The 12,687-nt window shown below is 38.4% G+C and overlaps 1 protein-coding gene across 2 annotated transcripts in view; it reads left to right on the forward strand.

Annotated features, from left to right (window-relative positions):
- The window catches only part of LOC122799678 (coiled-coil domain-containing protein 9-like), a 784,040-nt gene that overhangs the window by 575,529 nt on the left and 195,824 nt on the right, over positions 1-12,687 (forward strand). For both annotated transcript variants that reach the window (XM_044068898.1, XM_044068899.1), the window contains exon 9: positions 400-449. In XM_044068898.1, the coding sequence (XP_043924833.1) occupies positions 400-449 (50 nt within the window). The remainder of the gene's footprint in view (positions 1-399; positions 450-12,687) is intronic.

Here is a 12,687-nt window from a genome sequence, read left to right on the forward strand (position 1 = left end):
ACTTTAGGAAGATGCTGAAGAAAGTGTGGATGTACTACTGGCTTAGAATGGCATGCATACACACACACGTATGTGTGTGGGTGTATATGTATATATATGTGTGTGTAGATATATATATATATATATATATATATATATATATATATATATATAGAGAGAGAGAGGTGTGTGTATGTGAGTGTATATACATGTTTATATCATATTAAATGACTTAGAATGATTGTCTATAAAGTTGTTGTAGTACTTTGAATTTACTTTTCACATTCTGCTGAAGCTAATCTGCTAAGTTAAGGAAGGCTGAAGTCTGAGTAAAGGAGCAGGAATTTGCTTATTTACAAAGTGTTTTGCTTTGTGCAAAAGGTGAAATGACAGTTTTATATTTTTGGTTTTTGTATTTAGATCAGCAAACACTGTGGAATTGCCGTTATCTGATCAAGGTGACCGACAAGGTAAGACACTGAGTTAAGTTTAAAAATAATATGAAATTCTTAAAAAAATTTTAAATTTTTTTAATTTATTGGATATTGTTAAAACATCAGTGTTTCAATTCAGTTTGCTTTCATAGCAAACATAATGCGAACAATTTTAAAAAATGTTACTGCAGTTTTTTGATTTTTTAAGACATGGATATGTTTCAGTGACCAGAAATATTCAAATAGAAGTAAATGATAGTGTAGGAAATGCATGATTCACATATGACACATCCACAAACATACAGTCAAAAATATTGTGCTGATGTGAAACATCCAACATGTAAAATAAGTTCTGTATAGATCAGAAGAGTATTTCTAGGATGGTTGGGGAATATACATTTGTGAAGGAGTCGCAGTTTAAGTAAGTTATTTTTGAGGACTGTCTTGAGTTGTACAGTTGATACTGATTTTTCTGTCCCTAGCAATGGATTTTTTTTTTTTTTTAAGGGCAGTTTTGGAACAGTGAACTTTGAAGATGGTATTGCTAAAGGATATTATTAGCCAGTGGTGCGAATTTGGCCTGAACAACATGTTAAAAGTCTGCAATGGTCAAAGTCAGGTCAGCATTAAATATCGTACGTTTATAGGTTCATAGATTTGTACTTGGCTAACTGCACTTGTGGGCCATTTTAAGCCTAGCCAAGTATTCCCAAGTGAGACTCAAACCCTGCACCTTGTGTCTGTAAGGCAAACACCTTAACCATTATGCCAACCTCCCATTTGCATAGTGATAGCCGAGTCCTGGAAATATAATGCATTGATGCTGCACTGCATTTATTTTGGATTTAACAAGATTCACGACATATTTCCCAGTGCTGCATTAAACGGAGCTGAGAGCAGGAGAAATAACAGTAGAACTGAGATAAAGACGGAAGACTGTAACTGTAAAGTCATAGATTATCAGCTACCCTTCATCTGCATTCGCCAGTTAGGCATTTATTTATTATTATTTATTTTATTTTACATTTGTTGACCGGGCTAGTCTAGCTGGATACATGTCAATTTTCAGTAGAGGCCCGGGGAGAAAAGCTCCACAAAAGGACAACAGATATTATGCTTGTTATACAAAAGAAAAAAATGTACATGTAATTACATTGTTAGGAAAAAAGAAATATATATGTAAAAAAAATATATATATATACATTTTTTGCTTTTTTTGCGCTCTCTCATTATTAGTAAAATTGGAAAAACAACAGAGCTAAAGAAAGTTAGTTAAGATTAGACGGCGTGGAAGATGGTAAAGGAGAAAAAAGTTTAATCAGGGTTAGTACAAGGGCAGAGCCATTGGGAATTTAGCCAGATTATAAGATGCTTCTTGAAAGTATTTAATGAGGTCATTGCAGTATTTTCCCTAGGAAGTTTGTTCCAGACAGGTGCAATGCAGTTGGCAAATAGACTATTCCCAGCTTTGTTGTTGGATTTGAAGGAGTCTGCTAGAAGCTTGGTGGCAGAGCGTAAGGAAGAGATGTTTTTATAAGGTGTAATAAGAGAGCTAAGTATAGTAGTATTTGAAGGCTGATAGAAGATTTAGATGGTTAATTGATTAAGTAGAATCTGATTATGAAGTTCGAGCCAGCCTAGTTGTTTAAGATTAGAGTAATGATGGGTGCAAAAGGGGGTTCCTGTTGCAAATCTGGCTATATTATTGTATGCTGTTGCTAGTTTATTGTAATTAGCTTTAGATAAGTTTGAAAAGATAGGTGAGGCATACAGAAGAGTGGAGAGTAGGTGTGTTTGTGCTATAGTGCTTCTGGCTAAGATTGTGAGGTAGGGTTTAAGCCTATAGAGTGATCCAAGTTTTCTTTTGACTGACTTGATGGTTAAGTTAATATGGGAATCAAAGTTAAGATTGTGGTCAATTGTGACCCCAAGGAGTTTGGTAGTGGGTTCTGGGGATATTACAGTGCCATTATTAGAAGTTATGTTAAATGTAAAAGAAGATGATTTTTGTGTCGGTGTAAAAAGTAATAATTTAGTCTTTTTGGGGTTCAGTAAGAGGCAATATTGGCGAAACCAGTTTTTGGCTGCTGTGAAGACTTTTTGTGTAGTAACCTGAAGCTCAGTTGGGGAGGAAGCTGAACATATCGGTATAGAGTCATCGGCATATTGAACACAGATGGAGTATGGAATGGACTGATGTAGGTTGTTGATAAAGATGGAAAAAAGGAGAGGTCCAAGTATTGAGCCTTGTGGTACTCTTATTTTGATTGGAAGAAGAGAAGATAAGTGATTTTCCCAAAGTACTGCTTGTTGTCTATTATCCAAGTAGGAATAAAACCACTGGATAGTCGGAGAGTCTAAGTTAAATGATTGCAGGATGTTTAGTAAGAGAGGATGGTTAAACCATATCAAAGGCCTTTGAGAGGTCTAAAAATAGAGCTGAGGAAAGTAAGTTGTTCTGATTTTTATTAATATTGTCAGTGAATGACAATAGAGCAGTGGTGGCACTGTGATGAGGTCTAAAGCCATGTTGGCAGTCTGCTAGAAGATTGTTTTGGAGGAGATGATCAAGTAATTGCCTATGAACACATTTTTCCATGATTTTAGCTAGTGGAGAAAGAAGAGCTATGGGACGGAAGTTAGAGAGCTCGTTCGAGTTACCACCCTTATGAAGTGGAATGATGTGAGAGACCTTCCAGAGGGTAGGAATACTTTCTTCAGTTATAGTTCGGTTTATTAAAATGGAGACAGGAAAGGGTAGTTCTTTGGCACCTATTTGTAGGTACTCAGCTGGGATGAGGTCAGCTGAGGGGGTGCATGGTTTAAGTTTGGTAAGTAAGGTATAGATGAGGTCTGTCGAGACAGGTTGTAATTTGAAAGAGGGGGGTTTTCATTAAGGAAGTGAGGTACTTGAGTGGATTTTGGAGATAAAGTTGATGCCAGGGTAGTGACAGTGTCTAAGAAAAATGAGTTGAAAGTGTCAGCAATTTGTTTGGGTGTAGTTTGAGTGAGGTTAGAGGGAGTTGGTGTTTTGGAATGGCCAGGGTGAAGAAGTTTGTTGATATCCGCCCAGAATTTTTGAGGATTTTGATGTTGAGAGCGTTGGAATTCCCAATAGTAATTTTTTTTATCTTGGAATATTAGTTTCTTTGTTTCATTTCTAAGTTGTTTAAAGATTATGTGGTCAGCTGGGTTTTTGGTAGATCTCCATTTGTTCCAAGTCCTATTCCTAAGTAGCATTTTTTGTTTGGTTTCTTTAGATAACCAGGGAGCAGTCTTAGCTTCGGTTTTTATTAGTCTTTTGGGGGCATGGAGGTTGAGAATTTGGAGGAATTTGTTGTTGAAGTATGAAACAGCCTCATCAAGAGGTAATATTTTAGAGGAGACCAATTACAAGCTTTGAGTTCTAGTTGGAAGTTGGCTTGTTTGAAATTTGTTTTGTTCCTGGTAGTTCTGAGTTGTATATTATTGGCTATAGGGCTCTTTAGTCTGTTGATGAAAGTGATTAAATGGTCACTAATATTATCCGGTAGTGTTCCTGTGGTATAGGTCATGGGGTTGCAATTAACTAGTACCCAGTCCAGGATGCTCTTTTTAGAGCTGGTTTTGTCTATTCTTGTAGGGACGGTAATCAGTTGATGAAAGCCATAGAGATTTATATGTGAAGAGGGTATTTGGGAAATACAAGAATTCCAGTCAATATTAAAGTCTCCTAGTAGTATAGTTTCCTGAGGGAAGGAGGTTGAGTGCCAGCTAAGAAGGTTTTCAAGGGTGTTAATGTTATTTCCTGGTGGGATGTAACAGCAAATGATATAGATGGATTTATTTGTATTCATTTGTAATTTGGTTATTAAGATTTCAGTATTACATAGTGAGGGAGGTTTGGTATCTAGTAGGGTAACCAGTAGTTCAGTTTTGTAAAGTACTGCTACCCCTCCACCCTTTTTGATATTACGGTCAAGTCTAATGATATTATATCCTGGTGGTATTATGTCAATGTCTTTGGTGTCTGCCTTTAGCCAGGTTTCAGTTAGGCAAAGGATATCAAAGGAGTATAAGTCAAGGAGGGCATGGAGTTGAGTTGTTTTATTATTCAGGCTATGAATATTAAGGTGGGTTATCTGAAGAGAAATGGGGCTGGATGGAAGAGTAGAATAAATTGCTTGTTTAATTGAGGGGATAGTAGGGTAATAGGTATTTGGGCCTGGATTGGGGTGAATGTCGCCATAAATGAATAAAAGTTGTTGGTGACTATAGGTATGTTTGCAAAGTTTGGAAAGTAATGGCAAAGGCTTCACAAGTTGAAAAAACTTTGTGTTGCTCTGTGGTATTGAGGTTTAAGGTATGAAGAAGATGAGGTAATGTTGCAGTGAGATAGTGGGGTGTATTCATAATGAGTGTTAGTTTGTTTTGCTGTAGGATGGGATAGAGTAAGCTTTCTATTTTCATAGAAGGTAAGGGAGTAGGAAATGAGAAGAGTATTTAGGAGTAGGATGGAGTAGAGAAGGATGTTATATTTGGAAATGCTTGGGTTATACATAGTAAGTGAAGGTGTGGTCAAGGAAACAGGAATAGGATGGCCAGGGGATAGGGAAATAGTAGGGTAAAGCTAATTAATCTTGTTATCTTATAGCACTGGGCTTTGGTGTGGAGATAGAGGTAATAGGGTGGAGCTAATTAAGTCTGAGATGTTATTGGTGGAAATAGCAGTGGAATGAGTTATACATGTATAAGTGTAGCGCCACTGGGGGTGGGTGGGAATTGGGGGTAGGGTAGGGGAGCGGAGTGAGCCCACAGGGCGAACGGAGCGGGTAGAGCAAGGAAAGGTAAGTTACACAAAAAACAGTCGGTTAGCTTGATTGTGAGGTGGGTCAGAGAGACCTGGAGGGAAATTAGAGTGTACAGACTGAGCTAATACAATAATGGATTCCTGAGCATTACCACAAAAAGGGGTAAATGAAGGGAGGGCAGGAGGGTCAAAAACATATATATACAACTACAGGAAGATATAAGCAGAGATGGAGGTATATATTCCCTTCTAGGTCTAGCTTTATTAGGTGAGGAAAAACAGAGCTAGGGAGAAAGCCTCAGGACGGGACAAGGTAGCTACATGGGGTAAGTACTAGAAACTGTATAGTAAGTTTCGCCAAAGTTGCTTCTCTTAAGGGCGGGAATACCAAATTGGAAGGAAAACATTTATACTTGCAGTGGCATAGATCCAGCTTTACATTATTGATTTTGTTAGCATTACAGACTTTGCCAATAGCCTGTGGATTTGTCCACATTGATAGGGGTCATACTGCTTGACCCCAGCTTGAAATAAGGAGCTAAATGAGAGACGAGCATGTGTGATGGAAGTTGATACTGTTTAGAATAAGCCATTGGTAATGCAGACAGCTTTTTGAAATCTTAATTTAAAACAGTGGCAATGTCAGCAAGGCACTTCTGCATTTTAAGTTAAGTGGGAGTCCAGGCAGCATGTGCAAATGCTGTTAATTGTTTAAGCAAATCACTGTGGTCCCGACTCTGCATTAATTTACCTCGGGTTGATGAAGCTCTAACCTTTCATATAACTTTATTCCTCCTGTCCCTTACAGAACAGTGCGAGTAGTTGACATTAACACCTCTGCTGTATAGTGTGGGTTCCAGAAAGGGCACTTCATCAAATTAAGTAGTGATCTAGGCAGGTTGCAGGATTTTGGTGCTAGAAGCAATAGAAAACATGACCTTTGTCAATCCTATGTGAACCTTTCTTATTTTCTTTTAACTTATTTTGCTCATCAGCATAAATTGCCAGCTGTAATCCTGTGAACTTTCTTTTGGTATCTCTTCCATAGCACTGTGTTGTCTTGCACCTGTTTTTCCACTCGGTACAGTTGTTCCCCAGAATCACTGACCCAGAGGCCAGAGAATCTCACTGCGCACCCGCCTAGGAATTACTTTTCTCCATTTATGATCAAGCACAGTTTTATGAATGATTCTGCATCAGAAGTTCACACGGGAAGTGTTTAACATTAGTGATTAAACTTGTGTAACACTGTATAGATATTATGCTTATATGTTTTCAGCATTTTCATATAATGGGATTTTGAGAATGAACTTTTAGGACATCTTAGCAGATGAGGCTGTCTTGGGATTTATGTCATTACATTGGAGCCACTTCAGCTGAAACCACTGTCATAGAGCTGATGAGGTTGAAAGCTATTTTTATTGAAAAACCCACCCAAACAATGTAGGAGGCAAGCCTCTCACTCCCGCCTCACACACTTAAGTGTACTACCTTTATAATCACAAGCTGTTTCCATTAGCATATAGAGGGGATAACACCCTGATTATTGCCTTGATAGCCCAGATTTTGATTACTGTCCCAGGTCCTAGGTGATCTGGTTTAGGTGTGGAAGAGACGTGATGAGGACATGTCTGCTCACCTTTTTTAGGTGGCATGGAGAGAGGGTGCATACATGTTCAGGCAACCTTCCCATGTTAGAATCCCCATTGGAGATTGAAGGCCATAGAGGAGAATTTGCTGTAGGTATATTGAATGCTAAACCCAAAGTATGTACTTGGGCATGTTCAGATAGTATTGGTCAAGGCTCAAGTCCAAAAACCCTGAATTCCCTGTAGAATGAGTGATGGCACTACCTTTACTCCTCAACTTTCTCCCTTGGAGAAAAGAATGAGCAATAGGACATTTGGGGAATGGACTGACAAATTAAGTAGGTAGAAAGGAGACTTGATAGTTGTTGGGGAACTGTGAACAAAAGACAGAAAAATTCAGTCACAAAACCTTGTAAAAACGAAAAGAAAACCAATAGACTCTCTCACTAAAGGTTTTTGCTCCAAGTCAGCATGATGAAGAAAAAATATTAATAAAAGCAAACAACTAACAGGCTGATGTAAAAACCTTTTAGTAAAGCAAACAAACTATGAGCGCTTTCGGACCTAAGCCCTTCTTCAGATTATATGAAATACATGCAGCTCAGTACTTATACATCAAGTTAAAAACATCCTGACCAATATTAAACTAATATTTAACTCTCCGGCTTTTAGGGCTGGTTTCAAGGGTACAACTGTATTAAGGTCAGGTGCTTTGTCAGCACTTAGTTCTATAATCTGTTTTAACTCTTGTAAAGTAGCTCTTTTACTAGCATTGATTTCTTAGATGTGAAACTTTTAAAAGGTGCGGATGGGCACTTAACACACATTTATACAAAAAGGCTTGTTGGAAAAACACTTTGCTGGCCACTGATAGTATGCGCCTTAGACATACATTTAATAACACAGCAAAAGGGCAGATGCAAAGAGCTTCTCGTTTGTGCCCTGATGACTCCATGCTTGAACAGGAAATTACAAATTTAAAATCTAACTTGAGTAGAAGAAGGTATCCTAGTAAGGTTATAGATCAGGCTACCCAGAACATCCAGATAGACCAATTACAGCTAAGCCATGGTTTTCAAGTAGAGGTGCTAGTAACCATGATATGAAAAGTAAATAAATATCCTGATAAGAAGCAACGTCTAATGTTTAAATATAGTAACAACATGGGGGGTATATGTGAGATTGTGAAACGTAATTGGAAAGTTCTGTTAAATGATGGTGCACTGAAGAATAATAGTGGGAGAGACACCAGGCTTCAGTTTCAGATGCAATAAAAATTTAAAAGATTTACTTTGTCATGGACATAGTTTAACTAATGCAACCAGTAGTATTTCACAGGGAAAGGCACATTTGCATATAGAAACTGTAGAGCATGTACATACATCAAGAATGATAATACATTCACACACCCAGTGACTAAAAGGAATCAATATGATAAAATGATATCAATAACCATGCATCAATATGCAGCCCTGCAATACATGTAATCTTATTTATTTAGCCCAATGTCAACAATGCTTATGTATTTATGTGGGCAAAACTAATTGTAAATTGACAGATAATTTTGAAGCATCTCCCAGCTATTAGGCTAAAAATATTCATAATGCTTTATGTCAGCACATAGCCCAGTGTGAGAGCCATAGTGTTATATTTATGCTGTTACAAGTAGTCAAGGCCAGCATAAGAGGTGGAAATCTTGTGAATCTTACAGAATACAAGGAGTTAAAATGGATTGTAGATCTAGGTGCTGACAAAGCACCTTGCCTTAATGGAGTTGTACCCTTAAAACCAGACCTAAAAAGGTGGAGAGTTAAATATTAGTTTACTATTGGTCAGAATGTTTTTAACTTTATGTAGAAGTATTGAGCTTTATGTATTTCATTTTATCTGAAGAAGGGCTTAGACCCGAAAGCGCTCGTAGTTTGTTTTATTAAAAGGTTTTTATATCAGCCTGTTGATTGTTTGCTTTTATTAATATTTTTTCTTCAAAACTTTATAAAAAGGACAGACACCCAGCAATTAAATATTTGGAACACACTACTAGCAAATCTACTGTAATGAAGAACAGTCACCCAATGAACTAAGAAGTGAAACACACACCTGAACACATCTGATCATCACCAGCCAGTACCTGCCTTTCTCATGGTGGTGGCTTTGAAAGGTACCCAGGTCCAAATACCTCTTTGTACAGTTTGTGTTGTGGAGGTGGTTAGGAGGGTTTTGGGCTGGGTCAAACTGTGTTACAAGTTGGTAATATTACATCACAGTTATTCCTCCAGTATTATTTTTGTAATGTTATTAGGCTTGGGCTTAAATGTTGAGTTTGTTGATTTTCTATAGGCACCTATTTCAAAATTTAGGGGAATTAAGTCATTTGTACCTTACTTTTTCAAATTCTTCCAGGACAACTAATGGTAAAGACGGACAACACCACTGTTGTGTGGTACATAAACAAGCAGGAAGGGTACACATTCTTACCCCTCTGCAGACTAGCCATGGCATTGTGGAACACAGCCTTGAGCTACCAAGTGCACTTACAAGCTCAATTCCTGCCAGGAAAATTAAATACACTGGCAGACGGACTAAGCAGTAACCTCATGGACCCACACGAGTGGAAACTGGAACCAAGGATTTTCAACATGTTGACAAGCAAATGGGGGAGCCCAGATATAGACCTGTTGGCCTCTCCCCAGATCTACCAGTTGGACAAATTTTGCACAAATACTCCCCACAAACAAGCTTGGAAAGTGGATGCTCTGTCCTTCAGCTGGAAAAACCTATCAGTCTATGCACACCCCCTCCTCTGCTCTCCAAAGTACTACTAAAAATCAAACAGGACAAACCAAGGATGATTTTGATTGCTCCAGACTGGCCACGCCAACACTGGGTACCCCCTTCTGCGCAGTGTGTCACGGCTACCCCCATGGCACCTGCCTCAGACTCTTTCACTGTTGTCTAAGCAGGAGAACCAGATTCTGCACCCTCAGTTTCTAACACTGAACCTTGCAGCCTGGCTAATTACATAATCTCTTCCTTACCATCCCTCAGTAAACCTGTGATGGATATCATTTTAGAGGCAAGGAGGCCTAGTACTAGAAAATCTTATGCTGAAAAATGGAAAAGATTCTGTGCCTGGAACCAGTCTCATGGGATGAGCAGAGCAGCGCCCAATTTACATCAGATTTTACAATGCTTAACTGAGATGCTTCACAAGTGCTTGTCTTTTTCCTCCGTTAAAATCCACGCCTCAGCCATTTCAGCTCATTATAACACAGAACATCCTCTTCTCGGATCCACTGTTCAAGCAGTTTCTCAGAGGGTCCAAAAATTTGAGACCACCCAGGAGAGCTCCAACCCCAGCCTGGGACCTTAACTTTGTTTTGGAGAAACTCACGCTACCTCCTTTCGAGCTAGCTGCTACTGCAGACTTAAAATTTCTTTCTTGGAAAACAGCTTTTCTTTTAGCAATCACTTCAACTAGAAGGGTATCTGAATTACAGGCCCTTATGGCAGTGGAGCCTTTCATCATCTTTCATGCGGACACGGTGTCCCTCAGACCCAATCCATCCTTCATGCCCAAGGTGGTGTCCAGTGTGGCTCTTAATCAGTCAATTCATTTGCCAACCTTCTTTCTCAATCCACAGAACAAAGGGGAATGGATACTGTATTCCTTAGATGTGCACAGACAATTTAGATTCTACTTAGACAGGACTAAACCTCAAAGGAAATCTGAACAACTGCTGGTGGCATTTGCTGCAGAGGGGAAGGCTATTTCAAAGCAAACCATTTCTAATTGGATAGGCCATTGCATTCATTTCTGCTATAAGCACCATGGAAAACCTATTCCCCAGGGGATCAGACCTCACTCCACCAGGGCTGCATCTACTTCTAAAGCCTTTCTCAGAGGTGTCCCTACCAGGGACATCCTAGAATCTGCTACCTGGAGTTCTGTGCATACTTTCACCAAGCATTATCATTTGCCAATTTTCTCTAAATCCAGAGCTGGCTTTGCCACTGCAGTCTTACAGGGCCTAATAGCTGGTCCTAATGCTATCTAAATTCCCCCTCCCAACCATAGCTTTGTGAATCTACCCAAGTGTAATGACTGCAACAGTGAAACACTAAGAACATAGTACAGTTGTGTACACTTAACCATAAATGTAGATGTTCGAGTGTATTCACTGTTGCAGTCCTGGTTACCCTCCCTCCAGCCCCCTAACTTTTTTGGCTATACCTCTACTTTCCTTTACTATGCTTAAAAGCCTTTTTGGTGTATTTGCTTTTTTCTTGGAGGTATATCATTGTAATTTTACATTTAATTGCTTCCCATTAGGGGGGCTCCTGACATCTTGGGCAAGAAAAACTGATGTAATGGCATTGACTGCATGTTTTATACCCCTGACGACCTGATGTCATGGAAGAAGGGACAGCAACTGACGCAGGACCCAAGACTTTGTTAATCAGGCAACTGAGGGCTACCTGCAAGCAGATAACCCAAATGTAATGACTGCAACAGTGAATACACTCAACTTCTACATTTATGGTAAGTGTACACAACTGTACTTTCTGTGAAGTGGATATAGGAAGAAGAAATATACATTTAGAAGAGATATAAGGAGGCGAATAAATGTGGGTATACACTAGCTAGAAATTCTAGTGATGTAAAATCATTTTATAAACATATTAAGGAGTATAAGATGTTTATATTTAAATTGTATGGCATTAAAATATGGAGATAACTTGTAAAATGATTTGAAAAATGTAATAGAATTTCTTTGAAGTTTATACTGTGAATTCATTAACTATTTCTGAATTTGTATCTAAGGAAGGGAGTGAGTTCCCTTATATTCAATAGGAATGAGTTTATGAAGCATTCAATAATAGCATTCCTCTGGGCCTGATAACTTGAATGGGTATTTTAAGTTGCATCATTGGCATTGTTGTTTTATCAGACATTGGAAGATAGATCTTTATTTTATTTTGCATGTTGTCCGGGAATAGTCCGACTGAGCTGAAAATAGCCCTTTTTCAGAGGAGACCCGGGAAGAAAAGCTCCAATGATTACATATTACAATGAGAAAAAAATTACGCAAGCAAAATATTCTTAGATACTTTCAGAGTGTTGTAAATATATACTATTAGTATAATGTATTCAGGTTGTGGTTTATATGCAGGAGAGAAGAGAAGATATATATCTAGTCTTAAAGTATTAATTCTATCTAAATATTAGTTGGTTTCAGATGGTGGTTAGTGGAGGTGTTTAGAAAAAGGAGAGTTTAGCAAAAGCGTGGAAAGTCGAAGATAAAAGGACCTTGTTGTTTGGAAATGAGCATCTGTTATGCCCGATTCATAAGTAAGAGAAATCAGTATTAAGTTACTTATAGACCTCTTAGTCTAGCTAACATTATTGAGAAAGTTTTGAGTGTGCTGGTAAAATGTATGCAGTCATTAAGAATCCGTTTAACTTAAGATATTACACGGCATGATTTACACAAGGTACATCATGTGGTATTCAACATTTAGGGCACTGTTGCAAAAGCCTAAGCTGTGTGGATCCTACCCCTTGCCACATCCAGCTTTTCAGTGCTTAAGGGTAATGTCCACATGGTCTATCGAGCTGAAGAGGAGATTCTATAAAAATAGTGCCAAATGAACTCCTTTGGCAGACCTGTGGTCCACTAGCGATCTTCAAATTTGCACATATAAGCCCTCTGTTGGGGAAAAAAAGTAGACTAAATTTATTTTTCTGAGGAAAAGTTGATTTTTCTTTAAAATATCTTTTGTTTTGCTAGGAAACTGGTTTTATTTTTAGATAGTTACTTCTTGTCAGAGGAACATTTCCATAGGTGATTACTAGGGTAATGGTACAAGAGCCATTACAAGCCTAGCCAGTAAT

The sequence above is a fragment of the Protopterus annectens genome, chromosome 4.part0, assembly GCF_019279795.1.
Source record: "Protopterus annectens isolate FY-2018-M chromosome 4.part0, PAN1.0, whole genome shotgun sequence".
Lineage (NCBI taxonomy): Eukaryota > Metazoa > Chordata > Ceratodontiformes > Protopteridae > Protopterus > Protopterus annectens.